This window comes from Oreochromis niloticus, linkage group LG15 (assembly GCF_001858045.2).
Source record: "Oreochromis niloticus isolate F11D_XX linkage group LG15, O_niloticus_UMD_NMBU, whole genome shotgun sequence".
Classification (NCBI taxonomy): Eukaryota; Metazoa; Chordata; class Actinopteri; order Cichliformes; family Cichlidae; genus Oreochromis; species Oreochromis niloticus.
The window spans coordinates 30,810,806-30,834,500 of record NC_031980.2 but is presented as its reverse complement, the minus strand read 5'-3'; the positions used below and the strand labels follow the sequence as shown (position 1 = coordinate 30,834,500).

Sequence of the window (23,695 nt, the reverse complement as noted above, 5' to 3'; positions counted from 1 at the left end):
TTATAAACCACCATGCTCACTCAAAACTTAACCCTAAGAAGGATAAGTAGACTTTGGCAATGAATGAAAATGTATATTATGTAAATATTGATAACTGGTTTATTGTTTCTTATTCAAGAGTAGTCACTGAACCTGTTTGATAGGTTTCTACGTGAGCATATTTTTTGGCAAAAAGTGTTGTTGTTGTTGTTGTTTTCAATCTTAATCATCCTTTGATGGCAGCATGTCTTCCAGTAACACTTTGAAAGTCTTATGTGTCAAACCATTAGCCAAAGGTTAATTTCTAACCTTTTCTGATAGTTCTCCTACATGATTTGTTCCATTTATTACTAATGACTGATGAGCTTTCACAGAATAAATTCCCCAAACGTTTATTGTACAAAGAAAGTCAGTAAAAAACATAACAGTTTCATTCAGACTTCTCTTCTGCAAAGTCAAAATAATACAAAAATAATAATAACAAAAAACAATGCAGCTGTATATAAATGCATGTAAGAGCCTTACAAAACATTTCAATGTTTGAATATTGTGTTTCAAGTATTTGTCACCGAGTTGTCAGAACCGATGTGACACTCACTGTTCACCAGTAAGTGTCAGTGTTTCCTCAAACACAGCTGCTGCTGCTGTTGCTTCTTACTGTAAACATGAGTGCAGTTTAATATCACCCATTCCCACACTTCCCACACCATTATTCTGTGAAGACACTGACCATAGACTAGCACTACTTCTTCCATAGCAAACTAGGATTTTTGTTTTTAAATGAAACTGGCTTTGTGCAAACTGCTTATAAAAGACTGTTAGAACACTGTTCAAAAAATTGACTGCATACTGTAGCATTCACTTCACCAAGACAAAACAATGTTAAAGTAAGTTAACATACGTGCCTGGATATGTACGCAGCAATAATTAAAACTGCAGACCAAAGACCAGACCAAAAACAGACCACTTATAGAGATAAACCCATGAATTCATGCTATTTCATAGCCCATCCATGCTCTACAGTGTCTTTTAGTCTCTTTTTGGATATTGGGAATTCACCAAGCAGATGTAATTAATTGCTAATGTGCTAACAATGCCAATATTACTTTATATCAGTATAAACAAGCAACTGTTTGCTAACAGTTTTGGAGGTAATGCCATGTTAGCGTTGCATTCACACCTTGCTGAGCTGCCACAACATAACCAAACAAAAAACCATAATGCATTAATGCAGTTTTACTGTGCATCCTGTGCTCCTCTTGTTCCACATTTGTAATTTTACAGTTTTATTCCAAAACTCATTTTTCACCTCAGAATTTTACACACAATACCCTATAATGAAAAAGTTACACCTATGGAGACCTGAAAGACCTGTCACTCCTCAGCAAAATGCACATGACAGCCTGCTTTGAGTTTGCCAAATTAGACCACTAGAAACAAAATTCTCTGGTCTGCTGAAACAAGGATTAAACTAAAAGCCAAATATTATGTCCAGAGGAAACCACACTAGCTTATCACCTAGCCAATGCCATCCCTACAGTGATGCATGGTAGTGGCAGCAACTTGCTTTGAGCAGGTAGGAGAACATCCAGAACACAGCTGAGATAACAAAGGAGTGGCTTTGGGACAACTCTGTGAATGTCTTTGAGTGGCACAGCCAGAGTCCAGACTCGAGCCCGATTGGACATCTCTGGAGAGATCTGAAAATAATTGTGCAGAGAAACTCCCCAGTTGACTTGATGGAGGTTCTGCATAGACGAATTGGAGAAACTGCTCAAAAAAGCTGCGCCAAGCTTGTAGCATCATACTCAAAAAGACTTGAGGATGTAACTGTTGCCAAAGGTGCTTCAACAAAGTACTGAGCTGGATACCTATTGACATGTTTTATTTATGTTTGTTTTACTTTTAATACATTTACAAGAAATTCAAGCAAACTTCAATTTGTCCCTTTGCTTTTGAATTCTGAGGTGAAAAATTAATTTAATCCATTTTGGAATAAGGATGTGACATGACAAAATGTGGAACAAGTGAAGCAGTGTAAATAGTTTCTAGACTGTAAGTCCAAAACCATATATCTCTCAATAGCATGTTCCAAGCAGTATGTGCTCACAGTCACACTCATGTAATATGAAAGTCTGTTCAAAAAACTTTAGCAGAAATATTCAGGTATGCTTTAATGTAGCAAACAGGTGCTGTGACTGTTCAAATCTTTCATTGAGTGCATCTGCCATGGCACCAGTGTCTTGTTAAGGACTCCAAATGGATTTCAGAATAAACCCTTACAATGTATAACACTTGGTGAGACCATATCAAAACAACAAAAAAATCTAATATAACACATTGACCTAGAAATGTATTTGAAAACAAATGAAATAAAAACTGTGATATAAATCTTCAGAGTTAGGGTGACTTACAAGACCTAAGTCTCATCATGACTTCCACTGGAAGCATAGACTAGACCAGTCATAGAAAACACACAGACTGTCTGTGGTCTGTGGTTGTGTTTCAGTCCATACTGGTGTTGCAGATGTTGATGTTCTTCATAGAAGTGTTGAAGATGGCTGGCTTCAGACAGCTGTCCTCCTCACTAATAAAGGAAAAAGAGGGCACTTTTTAGAAGGTCATAAAAAAATCGCTGCTTAACATGGAATTTTGGAGAAGATGCCCTCAGATCTACATGCACATATAGACCCTGCAAGAGGAAGAAAGTAATGGACTCCTTGATAGTGCTGGTGGTATTGATGCTTTTTAAAAAAAAAAACAATTTTAATAGAATTACCTGATTTTTCAGAATTAAACAAAAAGGGCGTTTTCAGGTAAAACAACATGGGTTAATAATTTAAAACTGTTCTGAAGCAATGGAGGTTGATTCTACTAATTCCTACAGGTGTTCCAACTTTCCTGGATTACTTACAACCCCCTCTGTCTGCATAAAAGCAGTGTTGGAACACACTGTGGTACCATAACTTCGTGAGCATCAGATGAACAGTATTGTACTGTAGAAGTAGTGTGTTGCTACAAAAATGGCGGGAAAAAGGCAATTAACAATGGAAGGGAAACAGACCATCATAACACCTAAAAATGTAGGTCTTTCCTACAGAGAAATCGCAAAGACAGTCAAGGTGTCATTGAGTACAGTTTCCTTCAACATCTAAAGGCACAAGCTCCCAGGGCTCTGGTAGAAGACCTGAGCTTGGATAGGATAAAGAGACCGTCCACGGGGGCGAGAGGGAATATATATATATATATATATGAAGCCACTTTTCTTTTCTAACTTCTTGGAAGAAAAGTTCTGGTGGCCGAGCAAATGTACGTACTGGTACGTACATTTACACACATTTATTGATCAAAGAAAGATCTATACCGTCATATTTAGTTCTCTTTTTCTTCCCCATGATTTCATACCCGTTCCTTGACGCTGCAGATGATAATTCTGATAAAACATGGAATTGCTCACAAAAAAGATGCAAGTGCTGCTTCTTGATGTGGCTCCAGGCAACACTGTAGCCTCCTTGGTGCAGCAAGTATTTGATTACATTTACTTACATTACACTCTTATTTTGCATCTCTAACCAAAAGCAAGATGAAATTGTCTGAGACCAACCAATTCTCAGTTCTCTTTCATTTTGCTGGTGTTACTGGCTTCAGAGATGACCCTAACCTCACCCCTAGGCTATGTGAATATACATTTTTTGATTAAACTGTTCTCCTAAGTTTTGGCAATCAAAGTGACACAGATCAGCAATAATTTTCATTATTTAAAAATGAACATTTTGCCTTTCTTCAAAATATAGGGTTAGGATCAGCACCTATGATGATCTTGCTCAGGTTAAGTCAACAGTTAAGTCAAACCTGTGATTGGATCCCTCAACGTCTTCAATGCTATCAGGTAGGGGCCTGTTGGCTGTTTCAGGAAGCAGCATTGTGAGGGCTGAACCCAACAGGGGGCAGAGGCCACACAGAACCATGGGAGCCTGAGGACTGATCCCCCTCAGAAGGTACATCATGGGAGCCAGGACACCACCAGTGCGAGCACACATAGAGCCTATACCAATCCCATTTTGTCTGAAAAACACAATGAACACAAAGGGCCAGGTTACAGGTGCTTATTATGGATATCAACGTGATCTCTGTCTACACTTTGCAACCTCTGCCGTAAAGTTTTGAATAAATTCTGATGAAATCTTTTAGGTGTGTGAAGTTGGGTCATGTGAATAATCCTTCAAGATGTGGTTTACATCCACTGACGTCTTCAAGGTCAACATGATGATTTATTGGAGAAAAAGGACTCGTGCCTATGTATGTATGTATCTATTGTCAGCATATAGAAAGTACTGTATAGAGATTTAAAATATCATGTCACATTTGACCTTTTACCAGTCCTTCAAGGTCAATAGAGTGACCTGAAATTCAAAGTGATAATAGTGCTATTTAAAACTATGCTTCTTACCACCATTGTTTGCACTGACAACAGTTAAGCATAAAGGGATGATATATACTAAATATTGCATTACTTTGGACCTCTGACCTCTTCTTCAAGGTCAAATTAGGTCAAACTTTGATAAAATATCTTTTATCTTTAAAAATGTAAATTCTCCTGCCTTTTTTGTATTGGTAAAATTTAGGAAATGAATAATAGTGTGTGGGGATTCTAAATATCACATCATAGTTTGCATCCAGAAATCATTTCCCTTAAAAGTAAGAACTGTACCAAGAGAGAGCTGCCTTGACAGAGGTTTGCACTCTCTGAGTGCCATTGTTGGTTAATGATTTCTTATCAGACAATGTCTTTATGGCATTTGTCTTTTCTGTGGGGGGTCGTTTCTGCACTTAATTTCCATTACAGCTATTGCTTTCTCGCTCTCACTTTCACTCTGTATTTATAGATAGTAATGTATACCTTATATTTTCACTTAAACTATTCCAACTTTCTTGTCTGTGAACACTCTTAATGACAAACATGTAATGTAAATGATGCATGAATCCATCTTAATAAATGGAACAAAGCTGGATTCTTGCAATTTAATATAGATATAGTGATTTCCTTATGCGTTAGAATGAACACATGTTTGTAATACATGACAACAGCATTCTCAGGATTAAGATACAGCCAGCAATAATCATAAAGACATTATTTTAATGATATCTAAATAATTCCAGTTGGTATTTATGGCAACAAGGTAAATTTATAAGTGCTTAAATTCACCAGATCACCAGAAACCTATATAGGGTCAGGGAGGTCAGTTTTGGGTTATAATAATGTTCAGTCCTATGGGATTTTCATCTATCTAAAGTAGGGATGTTAAAGTCTTTATTGACCTTAAAGTCTCTTCCTGCCAGTGTAAATATGTTCAACTATACATTAAATCCTATTTAATAATAGTACGTCTCAGTTTTTCTACATTATAAAGAAATGCTGATGTGATAGCTGAAAGAAATATGTTAAGCACAAATAAAAAAGCTATCAAACATAACCCAAATGCAGTCCAAAATCTATGTCCTCCTTCACATTTTCCTGTCATCCTCCTCTTCCAGTATCCTGTCAGCCAAATAGAACTCTGTCCGGGGCTTGTGTTTGAAACGCCTGATGTAAAGGAAATCTTTTAACAGGAAAGTTGCAGCGTTTTAACCACATTCTAAACTTCTTTAGCAAAACCAACTCGTAACACTAACACTAGTTAGTCAGATGAGTGAGATACTATAAGTATCATGGGATACTTTTTTAAAGTTTTCCTAAACCTTGCCGTACTAAATTTAATCTAGCACTTCCGAAAAATAAATGTAAACATTTCCAGCATTAATCATAATGGGACAAGTCTCAAAACTGCTCTGCAGACAGTTTGACCAGTAATCTGTGTGCCATACATCTAAAACCTGGTTTCCTGTTGGTAAGTATTTTGGCTAACGAAGCCTTTTTATAGATCTGATAAGCCTTTTACCCAGGCTTTGATATAGTGATGTAGTTAATGAAAAAACTCTTCATCGGCTGAATAAGTGGATTTTTGGATGAGCTAACAAAGAAACACCAAAAGTCATGTTCCGACTTTTTTGAATGTTTCCAAGTGAAGACTTTTTAAACATATATATATATATATATCTATATATATATATATATATATATGTTATATTTTATAATATATATTTGATTTAATTTATTTATTTTAATATGGATTATATTATATATATCTTCAGATACACATGTTGATGGTTTTTTCTTACTGTACCATGGTAATACAGGTAATACAGTCAAAAGCTTGGAAAATTATTCCAGAAACAACTTGCCAAAATGCTTCATAAAATACCATTAGGTAACGATCACTGACTGCCTCCAGTCAAACTGCTTTTGTGGCACCATTAGCAGCTGCCTTTAAAAGACTCCACAGTTCTGATAATACCACAACCTGTTTAAGTGACATTGCTAGCCAGAACATGTTTAGCTTTAGTTAGTGAAGCAACTCTTTGTGTTGTAAGACTCCAGGGTGTTTGGAGGGTAACACTCACCTTATAACAGTGGGGAACACCTCAGCAGAATACACATAAATAATAGACAGAGAGGCTGTGATTCCAAACTTTCCAATCATGGCCAAGACTGTTCTGACGACAGACAAATCTAAAAGAAGATAAAAGGATGGTGAGAACAGCTGTAGACTACATTTTTAGAACAAGTAAGGCAAAGAGTTAATCATACACAATCCAGCTAAGCTGTCCTGAGTGTGTGTGTTCTTACCATCGGGGATGAAGATGGTGAGCAGACAGGCAGTGCCTCCAACTGCTAAGAAAGCTAGCTGGGAGATCTTACGGGAGCGGTTCAGGGTGAACAGGGTGATTGTGCGCGCAGGCATCTCGACCAGACCAAAAATCATCTGAGTCAGGTATATATTCATTCCAAAGTCAGAAATGTTGAGGGACAGGCCATAATACACAAGGACATTGACAAACCTGAGAATGTAGGATCAAAGAAAGAAAGAAATGCTTCAGCTTGGAGGGAAATGTCATGGCACATGTCATTCCTTTGATACCTTTGAACGTATTACTTGTTGTTCATGGAAAAATGAGATAATTCCCACTGCTGTTAGTCTTTGAAGTTACTACAGGATGATGCCAAAATAAGTTACATAGTGTAAAACAAACCCAAATCAAAGCTGGTTCACTTGGTTTTCTAAGTAATGATCAGCAAAGCCTCACAGAGAGTCTAGCTTGCTCTGTTCATTAGCGTTTTTGTCCATAGTGTGCGTTCCTGTTTTTCCTTTGCTGTTGTTTGCCCCTTCAGTTACTTCTTATTTTAGTTTTTATTTTGCAGTTATGTCTTTATGGAGATTTTTGACCTTTCAATTTGCGCCTTTTTTTCTCACTCTTGTTCTCTGATCAAGTTCACATATGCCATATGATTCATCTCCCTGGAGTGCATACAGTCTTTGGGTGTGTTCCAGTAGTCTGTTTTGCTTAGGAAGATTCCTAACTGAGATAAGTGACCAAGAAGTGACTGATCCAACTCTCTAAATACTAAGGAAAGAAGTCCCATGCAGTCCCAGAATTCTCTTTTTTCCCCTGTCACAATCTGACAATAGAAAGAGGCAGCAAACTGAAATGTCATTTGTGAAACCGGCGACAGGTCACGGGTCGCTTTGTATTATTCTGATTCAACCCCCCTTTTTTTTTCTCTTGTGAGCATTTGAGTAAGTTCTTCAGCAAAATTCCGATCCCAACACAGCGAACTAGACCGCTTTATCTTTACTGACCATTCGAAAACTCGAGAAAAAGAATCTAAAGCATAAACAAAGTGGAGCAACTCATGGAAATGTAAACTGTAACAGCATTTTCCTTTTCATAACCTGCTGATATATTTAGAGTTTTAACAACAAGGCTGATCTCTGGACATCAATGCTGGAAGGAAAACCACTTCTTGTTAGGTTGTTGCTGCATGAAGAACGTAGAATTGCTCTATAAAGATTATGAACTCTGTTAACTGATCAAAGTCTATTTAAGGTTCCGTATAATTTGGTTTAAATTAGTAATGCACTTTGCTGTATTGCAGTCTTTAGGACGATCACAAGGGATAAGTGACGGTTCAGTTCATTTTTGCTGTGTTACTGAGGAGCACTAAGGACTGAGTGAAGAGTTTTTAGACAGCGAGTTTTGACATAACTTTGAGCCAAAGTGCAGATTACATACTTGTTCCGATAACCTCTCCCTCCTAAAAAACTCAACTCTCCTAGTTGCAGCTGTAACAAACACAACAAGCATAAGACATAAGTTTTTTTTAATTTATTTTTTGGAATTTGCAGGGAATTGTGTGCCACGTTTGCGTGACTCATTTAGTCACAAACTGAGACTGTGTTTCTTTTGTAAATCCAACTGCTTTTTAAAGTCAAAAGGAGGCTTTGTGCCGCTGCAGATGTTAGTGGCTCTACATTTCCCTTTTCTCTAAAATTCCTACCTTATCTTTCACGTGTGGTTCTCATTTAAATGCCCCACATAAAACAATGGGGGTAGAACAGGTTGTGGTGAATTAAGTTGCGCAAGTCCATCTTCTGCACATTGCAGTTTCTGCATCGTTTTTACATTTACTGGCTGTAAAAATCAGCCTGCTGGACTATTTTTACAACACACTGATTCACAGTAGATTTAAGGATGGTTGGAGTAACACTGCAAATCCACTTTGGTACAATTCACTGTTTGGTACAATTAAGCAATCACATCCAGTAAGGTCAGCTGATTCTGATTATAGCATCAAAACAGCAAATGGAAAAGCTTGAAGTGACAAAAACAAAGAGTTTATTGCTTGGGCACAGATGACTATCTCGTGTTTCAACAGGAACAGCGACTAAAGCAACATCCGCATTTCAATTAATAGGAAATGCATCAATAAAAGCTATTTGATGACTGTGATGCTTGTGCGATAGGGCAGTATGTATAAAAAACACAGGGTCAACTGTTCCTCACTTGACTGTCAGTAAGAACTATCTGTAAACATGGATACTTTAGCAGGGCTGAAGTGAATAAACCCCTTATTGCACTGATGGATTCACATTTGAGAGTTCCATGGTGTGAAAACCAAAGGTACTCATCCTTAGCCATGAAAAATGTGATATGACAGGACATCCTTTATATTTTTAACAGGACATTTAGCCCTTAGGAACGATATAAGTCTTATTGCTTCATCTCAACAGTAAGTGGAATCACACTAGTTCCACAGGCTTGGATCCTGGTCCAGTTTTTCCTTTTTTTCCTGAGGGAGAAGGGTAACTGCCAATTACTTTTTATTTGTGGAGTTTTTACTATGATATATCAAGTTTAAGTTCTGAGTACTAATTCTTCAGGCTGGTTGATATTATATTTTGTTGTCTGGTTAATAATGATATTTCCACTGTAGCTTTTCATAATCAGATTAGAGGCAGGAAAAAAAACTGTCAAAAAGCAAAATTCCAGACTGTCGGGAATGTTGAAGAGCCACAAAACTCCAAACTGCTTCCTCTATCTTTTTAGGGCCAAAAGTAAAACTGTACACACAGTGTGGTGTGGCTTTATTACTCGAGGGGTTTTTCCAGCTTTAGTGTTGTTTTAACCCAGTGAGCTAATGAGTGTTTCACTGATTATAGATAAGCCTTCTGTGACTTGGTTCCTGGACTGCAGAGCCAGTCATGGCTTGCTGTTTTTCACAACCTGTGTGACATCAGTTAGCAAAGAGGTGCCAGAGGTGCTATCAAAGTGCATTACATATAGGTTAGCAAGCCAACACTACTATTAGCTGATAAGCTCACAGTTCGACCTTATATATTTAGGTGCCTGACTGCTATTTCAGCTGTTCTCTTTCTACTGTAAGTCTACTTTATTTTAAGCCCAGTGTTTTTTTGCTAGCCAAACTTTCATTTTATGTCCCAGAAATACAGATTTACCAAAATTAGCTAGCTGGCATTAGCATGAGCTAAGTGCTAATATTCACCCAAGTATATCAAATAAGTTTGTTTTATTTGTTTGTTTTGAGGTCAGATTCAAATATGTCTTACATGGAAATTTTGTACAGATGTTATATTTTTCCTGGATAAATAAGGCTCGAGTATTTAGGCTGAATATTTAGAAGCAAGACAAGCTTACTCATTTGTTTTTCCCACGGTCATTTTTTCTGTTGCTGTTTTAAATTTGATTGCGCTTATAGCACTAATGTGTCCTTATGGCTTTCCCAAATCCATGTTTCAGACGGACTGTTCAGCCCCTGTCGTGAGTTTAAAAGGTCCTCTTAGACTGAAGGCCAACATGCAGAGATGGGGAGGTGGATGATAAGCATGAACCCTCAGGAGCAATCTTGTGTTGAGTGTGACTCTGAATGAAAAAAACTAGTGCGTATACTCACCACAGATAAAAGACAATCAGAGAGTGCTTCCTCATTCTTGGTGTTCGAACAAGGTCAAGGAACGAGTGTTTGTTCTTCACCACAGTTTTCTCTTCAGTTTTACAGACCTGCTGTGAAACGAGCAAGACAGTAGGTATCAGTGTTTTTGGTTGAGGGTGCAAAATATGTTCAGTAGTTCTGTTTGAATAGTTTGCATGTTTAAATGATACCCACTTATCAAAAAGCACATGCAAATAAGTAGTGGCTCCTGAATAACAGAGGAGGATAAAAATCGAATACCAGTGTCCTAGAGGGAATATTCTCACTGCTAATAAAAACTATGCTTGATATTCATTTGTAATGAAACATTATTTATCTTTGCTTCTAGTGCTTTAATGATATCTGCTCTAAGCTGTGTTTAATTACCTTCCTACCTACAACACTACAGCTGAGTGGAAAGCCACGCCTGTGTAAAGAGTGTAGCATGAGCAGCATGTTAGCAGAGCTGTGTATGTGTAAACAGTTGTGTTTTAGTAGCAATGAATAAAAAAAGAAATGCACAAGGTGTAAAAATACATTGAGATGAGCTTCTGTGCAAATCCAGTAGTTGGTTTGTGTTTTGTTTTTTTCACTGAGCCCGTGCACTTTTCCAGTAATAGTGAAAGACGGCTGGCTCCTGCTGACAGATGATGCTGTATGTGTGCTTGTCTGAAATTGATTTACACAGACTTTTGACAAAACCTGTGAGTCTCTGAAACCAGGAGCAGGGCTTCAAATTTTAGTCAGTGATTTCTTGCATTGTAACATGAAAAAAATGGGAAACGTGCGGTTATATGACCATCCCAGCAGCTGGTTCACATAAACCTTAGACTGCCATCGGGACACAAGGATTTACTGCACATTCAATAAAGTCAGAGATATTTCATGGAGCAGACGCCTGTGGTTTTTGTAGTTTTCCATATGTTTTTTGCTGAAACTGCAGATAACAGTGAGCAAACAAAAAAGAGATTCTGTTTGCAAGTTTTCTTTTAAAACCTGTGAGGTATAAGTAATGACTATATTTTGCATATTCTACAGGACAAATTTAGTTCTAACAAAAAATGAATAAAAGCTCCACAAGATGCTTAGATGTTAAACTGGGTTACTTTAGACGCAGACTTCTCTCTACAAGCCAGATATTTCTAAAGTCCATATCAGTGTATATATGTTTGATCATACACATGTAAAATGGGGAATTTAAAAGCTCTTGAAATGCCCTGCATTATAGACAACCCATTAATCCCAGGGCCAAAAAACACATTTAATAACCAAACTGCATTAGTAAAACTACAGATTTTGAAGGTGTTTTGTTTTCATCTTTTTTCCTTAATGGTAACAAAACACCTTCAAAATCTGTAGTTTTACTTTTTTTTCTAATCTGACTCCAGGAAAATGTACACTTTCAAGAGCCTACTCCAACTTTAATAAAGAACCTTAAGGGCAACATGTCTGTGCAGTGTACTATACAGAACCAAAACACCTGTGTTTTTTCTAGACTTGGAAGTATTATTAGGCTTCTTAGCACTAATTAATGCTGTAGAGTTTAACCAAACTGATAGCTGAGCACTTTACCCCCTTGTCAGTTTAATCCTCCAAAACAGTACTATTCAGGCTTCAAAAAACAAAGTGCAAAAAGCAGTGGGTGATGTTAAAGTGACTACAGCCACGTTCAGTGCCAAGTTGTTGGCAACCTTGCAAAGTGGGGACAACTTGGCACCTTCGTCCTTTTTTATCAGCATCAGAGGAGCAACATTTAAGTCTTGTTCACACTGGGAGTGACCAGATCACACAAAGTCAACGAGATTCAGCAACTTCAAGTGAAGACGGGAAAATAATCACTTATTGACGTGAATTGGGCAGGTGGGCGAGATAACCTTTTTCAGCAGTGGCTCCTTGCAGGATACTGGTGATTTACCAATGACAGAGTAGTAAATACATTACAGGGGCAAACAGCGACTGAACATCGGCTAGCGACCAACCACAAAGACTTTATCTCTTCCACCAGGTATTACCATGTAGCTACAATGTAGCATTGTTGTACTTCATTTCTGTTGGATCAAATTTGGGAAGTGTTTTTTAAAACTAGGTAATGTCATGAGCCCGGGTCATTTCACCGAGCGTTTTAAGTTTTAATATATTTTGCTGTTTATGGTTTATGTTTAAGTTCATTAGGTTATCTAAGGTCATTTCTACTATGCCTAGGTTGCTGTTATAGTTCATTGTTTCTTACATTCCCCTTGTGTCTTCAACCCTGTGTTTAAGTCTCCCTCGCCCTTCATGTGTTTCATGTCTGCGTCCCGTTATGTGTCCTGTTTTATTTTGAAGAGGTCTAGTGTCCCATGTTCATAGTGTTTACTTTCACTTCCCCTGTGGCATCATAATGTTTATTCTAGTCAGATGTTTCCCCATGTGTTTCCACTTCCTTGATCATCTCCTGTGTGCATTTGACCTTTGAGTCTTCATTCATTCGTTGTCCGATCGTCTGCTGTCCTGCCATGTTATGCCATGTTTCCAGGTCTTTGTGGATTCATGCCAAGTTGTCACGTTTAAGGTTTTTTTCTTGTTTATTTTGTCCTCGCCAGGTTTTTTCATGTTTAGCATGTTTCATATTTTCTTTCAAGTTTTCCCCAGTTTTAGGTTATTGCTTAGCTTCAAATTATTTTCGCCCTTTTATTTTTTGTACTGCTCAATAATGCCATAATAAACGGCAGGTTTTCTGTTAGAATCAAGTTTTGTTTTTGCGTGTCTGCATTTCACCCTCCTCTTCACTCCACACAGTCTGCATCCGCACATTGTGACAGTTAATAATACCATTTTTCTTTGTTGTCATAAAGCTCATATAAAAAAATAACATTTGCTGTAGTTTGTCAAAGCTCACTCCAGAATAGTGAGAGAGAGGCAGATTTAATTGCGTTTGGAAATTTTCCCATGTGTCTTTCATCCATAAGGCCCAAGACTGTTCGCTTTGGCAGAACAGTTATGCGGCTGTTGCTCACTGAATTTGGCAAATTTTGTTTTAGGTGTTTACTTAAAGCTGAAATGAATATCTGGAAATCTATAATGATCACCTAAGCACTCATGTAGGACAGCTACTTAATGAAGCTACTTAATTTGATGGGACTGTTAATGAGGCAAGTGCTACATGTGTTACTAAGGATACTAAGAACTGCTTAGTCAGCAACATGAAATGGCAAGTTCCATAATTTCAGCTCACGACAGGAAGAGAAACTTATTTTTTTAAGACTCTATCACCAAAATGACAAAAACAACATGCTTACCCACTTCCTTTCGGTGGTTTCTAAATTTGCTACGTATTCAGTTTTTCAGCATTTTCAAACTTTCAAGGTTTTAGTGATGCCTCCCTGATGGTACTGTTACACTTGATAAGATTCCAGACATCATCAGTTTATTTGCAGTACTGTGCATGTTAGGGAGACCAAAAAGACAAACGCAGTGTCTAACCAATATGAAGAACGAAGAGTCCAGTAACAGAATGATCTCAGCTTTAGACGTATCTAAATATTTAGAATGTGACAAACTGTTTTTTTTTTTGTTTTTTTTTCAATCTTCAATTAATCTTAATTAATCTTCAAACATTAATCTTCTGAGATCTATGTCATATAGGCTAATCCTAGAATTTGGTGGTAGGAAAAAGAAGCTTTTTAGATCTTTGATGAACAAACTAAATTTTTATGGTGTCTTAAATTTGTCAATTATTTTGGTTTTTAATGACATAGAGACCTTAGTGTGCAGTAAAACCATGAGTAGTAGTAGTAGACTAGTATTAGTAGGCTTAGTGGCCCACCATCAGACATCTGTCAGCACAACACTCAACGTCAGTTTTGAGTGTTTGCTGTTTGTTATTCTACAATGACAGCTGTAGAAAAAAAAGCTCATGTGTAAGAGACAGAATTAACCTGTACCTGACACATCTCCAGGTCTTTAATGAGGGGCTTTCCGTTTATCTGTGCTGCCTTCTGGATCAGTTTCCATGCTTCTTCTGTCCTGTCATTGGCCATTAACCAGCGAGCAGACTTTGGCAAAACCCTAAAACATATATTACAGATAGTTGTTCTTTACACACATACTTGACTCTCTGTGCCTTAATTGGAAGCTATGACTTGCCACATCACCTAACTCTCAAACATCTTTGTAGAATTCAGCTATTATTGACTGTAGTATTAAAGTATTAAAGTAAGGGACAAACAAGAAGAATTCAAAAGTAGGTCAGCGTGCTTTTTCTGTAAGACCACACTGGCTTGTGAGGAATTTGATATAAATCACAACAGTGAGCATTGGCTGCAGGTTTTATTTTCTGAACCACAATGTTCAAAAACTCAGTCTGTTGTTGATTATTTCCCTTCTTTCTTTGCTTTGTGATACTTTTACCAAATCATTTTTGGAAACTAGTCAAAATTCTAGGCTGGGCTGCTCCACACTCACCAGATGTAGAAAATAAAGAGGAAGCCAGGTGCGGATATAGCCAACTGCAGTTTACGCCAGTCTCTTATGAGATATGCCACACCGGCCAGAAAAATGTAGCCAAAGCCAAAGAAGTAGTCCGTGATTATACCCGCCAACATCCTCTGTTTTGAGCCGGTCCATTCTGTGCCTGTGCAGTAAGAACATATTAATACACAAAGCTTAACACACAGTACAAAATACTGTATGAAAGATATACCAAAAATAAATAAATAGAGCACTGGCCCCAAAAAGCCAACATCAGTCAAGTCTCTGATTAAAACTACTTTCTATTTTAGAAATGTCACTGTACATATACTCTAGTACTTTTTTACAAATTTAACCTGCATGTGCCAAAATGGTGGAGTGCTACTTTAAAACCGTGGTTGAGCCCAAGTGTTCATTCTTGTTAAATTAAAAGAGAAGAAACTATTTTCTCCCTTCATAACATGTAATGGTAATTAAAAATGCGGGTTTTAGTTTAGGTTTATAATGCCATGCTTTGTAATCTTGTAAGCACTGTGGACCACATTCATTTATCTTCAAAGTAAAGAAGGAGAAGCAAAAATTGTACGTAAACCACACCAGTCTACCCAGTATAGGTAACGTAACATGTTTTTGTAATGTGAGAGAACTTTTCTTTGAATTCCTTCCTTGTAATTCCTTTGAATAACAACAAATCATATAAGTTGATGATCTTGGTCAAAGGATAACACACATACTGTGCTGATCAGAATTTTTATCTGCACTATTAACACTTCAACACTGAAGAAATTTAGCATCTTGTTTAACTTCTGTTTTCATGTAACCACTGCAGGACACTGACCAAGGACAAAGGCATTCATGATAACACCAGAGATGGATGTTCCAACCATAAAGCGAAGGGCAGTGTAGATGTAGAAATTAGGTGCGAAAGCAGCAGCGACACCAAAGATAGCCTGGCTAGCCAGGTTGACAAGGATAATTATCCTGCGACCGTATCTGCAACAAAAGATTTCAGAAGTTAGTCATTCCACTAAATCGCACTCAAAATATTCTACCACTATAAAATCCTAAAAAAGTAAAGTACCTTGTATTCACATCAATAGTGCTCTGAAAATGGGTATGCTATGTTTAACTTACTTATCAGCCAAGTGTCCAAACACAACCGCTCCAACAAGAAGGCCAAACATGTAGATAGACGAGCCCACATTGTTCAGGCTGGCATTATCGCACACCAGGTCCCACTAGGGAGGAAGAAGGGCAAGATGTTTGGTGAAAACTCTTAAACAGCTCCATTGGCTCCCAATTCACCTCCGTGTCAATTTCAAGATCCTGCTTCTCACTTTCAAAGCGCTTCATAACCTCACTCCTCCATATCTATCCGATCTTCTCCATACATACTCACCCCTTCGTACACTCCGCTCTTCTTCAGCTTCCCTTCTGTCAGTTCCACCTGCTCGCCTGACTACCGTGGGACTCAGAGCCTTTAGTTGTTCTGCCCCGAGACTTTGGAATGCACTTCCACTTGCTCTACGGACCACACACTGTCTCACCTCTTTTAAATCACTACTCAAAACCCATCTGTTTAGAATTGCATACACCTGATCTGTCTTAGGCCATTTTTACCTTGCTCAGTTTTTATATTTGCTTTTATACTTTCATGACTGTTTATGTCCAAATTTTATCTACCATGTTTGCTATACATACATTTTTTTTAAATGTTTTTTTATGGTATTGTTTACGTGCTACTGTAAGGTGACCTTGAGGGTCTGAAAGGCGCCTATAAATAAAATGTATTATTATTATTATTATTATTATTAAACAGTGGAAAACAGGAAGGCGAAGTGAGTGGCACATTGATGCGAATGTTTTACGTTGAAAGCGATTAGAGACAATTCTATGATTTTAAATAGCTGGAATACAGCTTGATACCCATAGTCACCCTAGACAAACCCTTTACTCAAGGACATGCTATCTCAGAAAGATTGGATGTGATCATCATGAAATTCGGCGAGATAGCAGGAGACGTTCATGTCCCTCACAGAATAAGGCCTAATGATAGCGGTGGCACTAACATGAATTTTTCACATTTTTCTAAGAACTCGGGAGTCATTTAAAACATTATGTTTTACTCTTGGATCTTGAGACAGCTTGATCACATAGGGATATGTAAGGAAAACTGCACTTTGTTAAAGCCTCGTGTCACCTGGCAGACATCTTGAAATGCCTATAGGTAGGATTCAGGCAGTCATTTTCAAACATTTTCGAAATTACTATAATTTCAGTGGTTACCAAGAAATAAAAAGAGCATGTAGAGAATTTGAAAGTTTTAAAATACCCCCCGGAATTTATATTTTATCACTATCTTTGGTCTTGCGGCACTCTCCCATAACTTTGAATTCTTGATTTTTTAAGTTGGGCAGCACAGTGATGCAGAAAGGTCACAGCAAGAAGCCCTAGGTTCAAATCTGACATCAGGTTGAAGCATCAAGGGTGTACCCCTCCCCTCCCTCTATGGCAGGTAGGATAGGCTCCAGGCCGACCATGATTCTGAGTTGGGTAACAGAAAAAAATTAATGGGTGGATTCTTTAAGTTCCATGTGCCTCTTGCTCAGTGTCTCCGACTGGATATCTGTGGTATAGAGAACTCTGCAGCCTTTCAGGATCTGCCCTAACTTTGTAGTTTTAACTTTCTCTCAACAAAAAGTGCTAGAGTTTGTTTGTGAGAAGAGAGCTCTCTTCGGTTTTAGAACTAACATTACAGACCAATGGGGTCCTTTATAGCATAAAAAGCTAAAATGCTCCAGGCCGCCATACATCTTCTAATCGAGTGATGACTCGCTTGTCCTAAATCAACTGCAAATCTCTTAATTTTCTGCTTAGTTACTGTATTTACTGGAGATGAATTGTGTCTTACTCACATGTGACAGTGCCCTGTCCAGTTACATCATTTTGGTCATGTAACTGCTGCTGCTCCCCGCCCCTCACGTGTATGTTTCAAAAACATTATCAAAGTATGTGGGGATGCCTAGAGGGCCCTGCACTGCATGAGTCCAGCTCTCAACTGTAACCCCATTCAGCCCTGTCTCAAATGTCACCAGAGGCCATTGTAATAAAAGTGTTAAGTCTCTCCGCATTCCGTATCTGCATGTTGAACACATCTGGGTTTATCCAAGAGGCTGCTGGATTTTCACTCACCTCAGTTACTATAGTGTTTTGAAATGTCTCCGTGCTGTACTCCCAGCCCTCCTGGCAGCTCACAGTAGGATGTCCATTGCCAAGAGATTCAGCACTGCTGTGGTTTAAAGGGACGGTGCAGGACAGGTCAGGTTGTCCATCAGGAGTGGTTAGAAGGCTGAAGTTTGAAGAGGCTGGAGTCCCCACTGAGAGCCTGGGAAAGCGGCATAAATGAGGAGGGACTGCCCCGGTGAAGACTGAGACCAGCATGTGGAATGCCAGAAAGATCTGAGGTAGACAGATCCAAACATATAAGATCTTCTGGAACTTCCCAAAGCCTCCGATAACAGAGAGGATTTCATCAAAATTCATTGTGCTGACTGTTGGTGAATGCACAGTTAAAATCTGCCTTATTATAACTAATCGGATCTAATTCAGAAAGTCCAAAAGAGCTCCTAAAATGAAGCTGGTATACATGCACAAGCAGACAAAGCTTCAGTCAAATGTCTAAGAAAAAAAGGCTGGAATTTATGCCTGTGCCAGGCTGATGATTAACAGGCAGAGTCACTCTCATTCATATGCAGTCACACCTGTGCTGCGCTGCACTCCAAGAGCAACCTGTGGCTATCTGTAGGAAAGTGTGCAGCTCTCTGAGGGTGATCTAACCTCCGAGTGATGGGAGTGAACCAAAACAGGAGGGAGGTGGCTCCTCACTGTGGGAGGAGCTGCTGTGTAGTGAAGACTGGGCTGCTTGCCTTTTGTCTCTCCGCCCCTTCTCAAAAAGTTTCATAAGAATAAATTAGGTAACCCGTTTTGACTTTTTACCAGGAATTTGTGGCTGTCTCTCCCAGTTGACAAACAACTTGATTCAGCTGAATTATTTGCCCAGTATTTCTTGCAGCAACAAATGTGTATCAAAAAAAGTTCTGTTTGTTTATGAGAAAACCCAAAGGCATGACATGGCTCTGCAGTTTCCTGTATGTTAGTTGTCAGACTAGTTCAACTTGTTGTAAGTGTGACTGAAACGGATAGACATTCTGCCGCTGAATGGCATGTGGGGGGGAATGCGTGTCTTTGGCGGTGAAGCAAAGAAGCAGATAGATATCGAGGAGGAATTAGAGCTGCTTTCTTTATGCTGTTCCATCACTAGTAGCTCACCACTTCCCAAACATATCCAGTCATCTCTTGGCTTGTGCTGCTGATAGTATAGTTTAAAGAACCTTGATTATTTCTCCGGGGAATCCTCATGCATAGTAACTTACATGCACACCATAAAAACCATTCAGCAAACTGGAACAGAGCTCCCAGGGGTAATCTGAGAAGACTGGCATTCTTTGATTAGGCGTGGGGCTCCCTACACTGTCAGTGGGAAGTACAAGAAATCTTTTTCAAAGGGATTACTTCAGGAAGAATAGAGGAGTAGTTTCATAAAACGATCAAAAAAGACCAGAGGACACTCAGTACAAGACCTCCTATTGAATTCTAAGCAGGAAATACAACCCCGGTACTATTACATAAATGCTACTTGTCATTTTCATAGAAGGAAAAATTGGTGTAAACAACTTAAATTTTTCAAGAGCTTCTAACAGTGTTCATTTCTGTGCCACGTGCACTGCCACTCATTCCACATTGCAGCACCATCTTGTGGTTACATGGAAACAAATGTAACTGTACAAAGGTGCAAAGAATCAATATATTTTCAATACTGGAGCTTTTCTGTAGTTAGTCTGGACAGTGTGTCTAATTAATTGTGTCTGCTTTGAATGGTCGACCCCAAATATTTAAACTCTACCAACTTCAGTATTCACCTTTTCATCTGTCTCGCTGTCATTCCTAAACATCTATCATACCCTCTACTGTTTCATTACTCTTCTCGCCAGAGCATACCTCCAGCTCTCAAGTGTCTCTTTCAGCTGCTGCCTATCCCTGCCTGCCTGACCTTATCTATTAACCTGTCCATCACCACTGCAAGAAGAACAAGAAGGGGCTCAGAGCTGATCCCTGATGTCCTCATAAATATTCTCCACCCCCCTTACATAATTTTCTGCCACTTCTGATTTCCTCATGCACCCTATCGTATGCTTTTTTCTTGATCTACAAAGATACGGTGAAGCTCTTTCTGACCTTCTCAGTACTTATCAATGCTCTCAAAGCAGACATAACAGTAGTGTTCTTTCTCAGCAGGAAACCATACTGATACTCACTGATCATCACCTGTCTTTATAACCTAGCTTCAGCAGCTCTTTCCCACAGCTTCATGGTAGGGCTCTTAAACTTTAGCACTCCATAGTTTCTACAGTTCTGCACATCACACTTGTTCTTGAAGGGACGTATCAGTACATGTCTTCTCTATTCCTGAGGTATCCTCTCACTTTCCAATGTTGTGTTTGGCAGTCTCCATATCTCAACAGGTATTTCTGGACTAACTGCCTTTTCATTCATCACCCTCTTCATAGCCGCCCTCACGTCCTCTTTACTAATCCTCTGGATGTCTTGATTCTCTATCTTTCATCCATCCGCATTGCTCTTTCTCTCATTTTCTCATTGTTTTCTATGTAAAATGTATGTAAAATCAGAAAGCATTGATGCTAATTATTTAACATCTATAGGTAATTAAGAATGGTACAAAGAGAATATATCAAATGTTGAAACAGAAATTTGATTGTACATTTATAAAAACACACTGTAAGTGTTTACTGTATCTATGTACAGCGCAGGGATAGCTCATCAGGCTGCCCACTGCTTCACTGAGAGAAAGGGTCAAATCCAGAGAGAGTAATTTCCCCATGGGGATCAATAAAATATACATCATTATTATTATTATTATTATGTATCTAAACAAGAAGCAGTTCAGAGCTGGTCCCCAATGTAATCCCACCCCCAGCTTAAACCCATCTGTAACTCCTACCATGCACCCCACAAAGCAGCCAAGGCATATTTGGATATTTTGTATAAAGCAGGTTTTTGTGTGTCTGGATGATGTGTTGTTGAAGTATGTTGATTGCCAATGAAAATATCATTTCACCTTTTACAGGTCAACAGGCAAGTAGCAACCCACTTAAAATTCATTTACAGCTTTTTCACAGAATTTCTGTTTATTTGAAGCCAAGTTGGAAAGCTCCTGAAAGGAAAAACTGTAATGCCAAACTGTGACAGAATTGAAATGCTTAGGTTTTGAAAATCCGCCTGTTTACCATGTGGCTTAAATAAAACTCAACACTAACCGAAGACAGATCATTTGTGACCAGGAGGGAAAAAAGACAACCAAAGAAGCCCTAAAAGAAAAACAAAAACAGCAAATGTTAGGACTAAATATTTTTTTATCTATGCATATGTACAGTACGTGTGTTCTAATTATTGTAGGGTTAACCATTCATCACTGAATCATGATGGAAACTAACATGTTTTAGTGCTCTTATGGTGTATAAAAAACGTTGCCGGATCAAAAAGCTTTTCACACTTTTCCACTGTGAGAAGGTGTTGATAAGAATGTAACTACATTACTGTGGTAGATCATGACAACTTGAACATGTCTAAACTAAAGAAATGTGAATGAACAGCAATGCTGATCCAACACATTAACACCACAACAGCAACAACAAAAATAAATCCACCAGACCCAAATACACCAACTAAATTTAAGATCCTCTAAAACTTTATTTTAAAGTATCTGAAGACTACACTCAGTGTTCAACATCATAATACCAGATATCCTGGCCACCATACTGGACCAACTTCAGATCCCCCCTGCCACCTGCTCCTGGATCAAAGATTTCCTCACCAACCAACCTCAATCAGTCTGGTGGAATCTGTCTCCACCTTCAGTTTTCTGGGCACCCACATCTCAGGTGATCTCACCTGGACCCACAACACCATCGCACTGGTAAAGAAGGCCCAGCAACAGCTTCACTTCTTCTGTGCCCTGAGGAAGAATAAACCTGGACCAGAAGCTGCTGCTGGCCTTTTAATACTGCCTGGGTGTTTGCAAAGGCCGCAACTGTGAACAGGAAGGGTGCTCAGAGTGTAATTAGCTCAAAAACTCATTGGCTGACCTTTGCCAACCCTGGAAACCATTGCCACTCATGCCACTCACACACGGACTCTATACTTAGACTAAGTCCTTTTTCACTGCTTCCTAGCACTTTGTTCTCCAGTGTGTGCCTTTCTGTTGTTTTGTACATATTCCTCTACTCCTTTTGAGTGTTATGAACATGGGTGAATTACAACATGGTGAAAGCACAGACAGCATAGATTACATTTGGCCGGTTGGCAAGTTGAATTGTGTTAGTGGCTCCAAGTTCAAGGCAGGATGGTGGCTTAGCCGGCAGAGAGGGACACTGGCTGCACCCTCTGATATCACCTGTGGTCCAGGGTTGAGGACTATTAAGACAATTTAAGGCCTCATGTTAATGACTTTGCTTTAAAGAATACCAGAATGAACTCTGCTTTAGGTAGGTGATTTTAAAGCATGAACAGAATGTAAAAGAATAGCAGAAGGAGTATAATCTCAAAGTAATGTGCTACGAAACTTTGAATGCGTAGGTGTGTAGAAAGTTTGTATCCAAAGTGTGTACTAGTCGTGATAATCCTCCCATGGTTGCAAGTGCAATATCCAGATACTCACAGAGCATGTCACATAGCCATACATGATATTGTAAAGAGGCTTATGAACTAAACATTAGCATATGGAAGTATGCAGTTGAAGAAAGGCTCTAGGCATGGTTTTGGATAATAACCCTAGTAATGCCAGTCCCACCATGGGGCACCACATAAACACTAGTGAATCACCAGTACTATTAAGATTCATCCACTTCAGACTACTAAAAAATCCAATTTAAAGCTGTTCTGCAGCAATGGAGGTTGATGAAGCCTCAAAAGCTGGTTCTACCAAATTCCTACAGGTGTTTCAACTTTATTGGATTGGTTACAACCCCCTCTGTCTGCATAAAAGCAGTGTTGGAACACATTGTGGTACCATAACCTTGTGAGCATCAGTTGAACAGTATTGTACTGCAGAAAGTAGTGTGTTGCTACAAAAATGGCATGAAAAAGGCAATTTACAACAAAAGTGAGACAGACCATCATAACACTTATAAATGTAGATCTTTCCTACAGGGGAATTGCAAAGAAAGTCAAGGTGTCAGTGAGTACAGTTTCCTTAACCATCAAAAGGCACTCAGAAACTGGGGCAAACTCTGACAGGAAGAGGTCTGGATTGAAAGCCACAACTGAATCAGAGGACAGGTTTGTGAGACAACAGGACAGCTGAGACAACAGCTTCAAGCACAGTTTAATAGTGGTCGTGGCAAGCAAGTCTCAGTTTCAACTGTAAAGAGAAGACTTCAAGCTGCAGGTTTGACAGGACGAGTTGCAGCAAGAAAGCCATTGCTAAGATGTCAGAATAAGACAAAGAGGCTTGCCTGGGCCATGAAACGCCGCCATTGGACTACTGAATGGGATTACTGCTGGGTCCAGACCTCCTCCAAACTGAAGTTTGTTTACCTACAAAGAAATGAACAGTCTCCAATTGTCATGGCAGTTTCATTTAAATTAAGAGAGACAGAAACTTATCTGCCAATAACCAAGAAAAAAATGACATAAAAGTTATAAATTGTTTTCAGACTAAAAATTCAACACAGGATTCAGGAATCATTTCCCCCACTAAAAGAGACCATTAATATCTCTACAAGATTTTATAGCAACATGTTGATTACTTGTAGTTATAGA

General features: G+C 38.7%; 1 protein-coding gene across 2 annotated transcripts; it reads right to left on the bottom strand.

Moving 5' to 3' along the window:
* Positions 1-355: 355 nt before the first annotated feature.
* On the bottom strand, positions 356-18,619 carry si:dkey-119m7.4 (solute carrier family 22 member 6). 2 transcript variants are annotated; one of them, XM_013276211.2, is made up of 10 exons: positions 17,990-18,619; positions 15,932-16,035; positions 15,636-15,790; positions 14,792-14,960; positions 14,272-14,395; positions 10,331-10,440; positions 6,707-6,918; positions 6,481-6,589; positions 3,832-4,044; positions 356-2,566 (listed from the first exon to the last, which is right to left on the bottom strand). In XM_013276211.2, exons 1-10 carry the CDS (start codon positions 18,338-18,340, stop codon positions 2,485-2,487), a joined length of 1,629 nt encoding a protein of 542 aa, XP_013131665.1. In that variant the 5' UTR covers positions 18,341-18,619; the 3' UTR covers positions 356-2,484. The 2 variants fall into 2 exon arrangements, with proteins under 2 accessions (XP_013131665.1, XP_013131666.1); XM_013276212.2 differs by having other exon boundaries at positions 10,331-10,437.
* Between the last annotated feature and the right edge of the window lie 5,076 nt (positions 18,620-23,695).

Excerpts from the sequence above, each read along its gene's own strand:
- si:dkey-119m7.4 (XM_013276211.2), bottom strand. The coding sequence starts at position 18,340 with ATGAATTTTGATGAAATCCTCTCTGTTATCGGAGGCTTTGGGAAGTTC. Across the intron at positions 10,441-14,271 it reads AAGACCTGGAGATGTGTCAG|CAGGTCTGTAAAACTGAAGA; the intron begins GTACAGGTTAAT and ends CTCGTTTCACAG. Across the intron at positions 6,919-10,330 it reads CTGATTGTCTTTTATCTGTG|GTTTGTCAATGTCCTTGTGT; the intron begins GTGAGTATACGC and ends CTACATTCTCAG.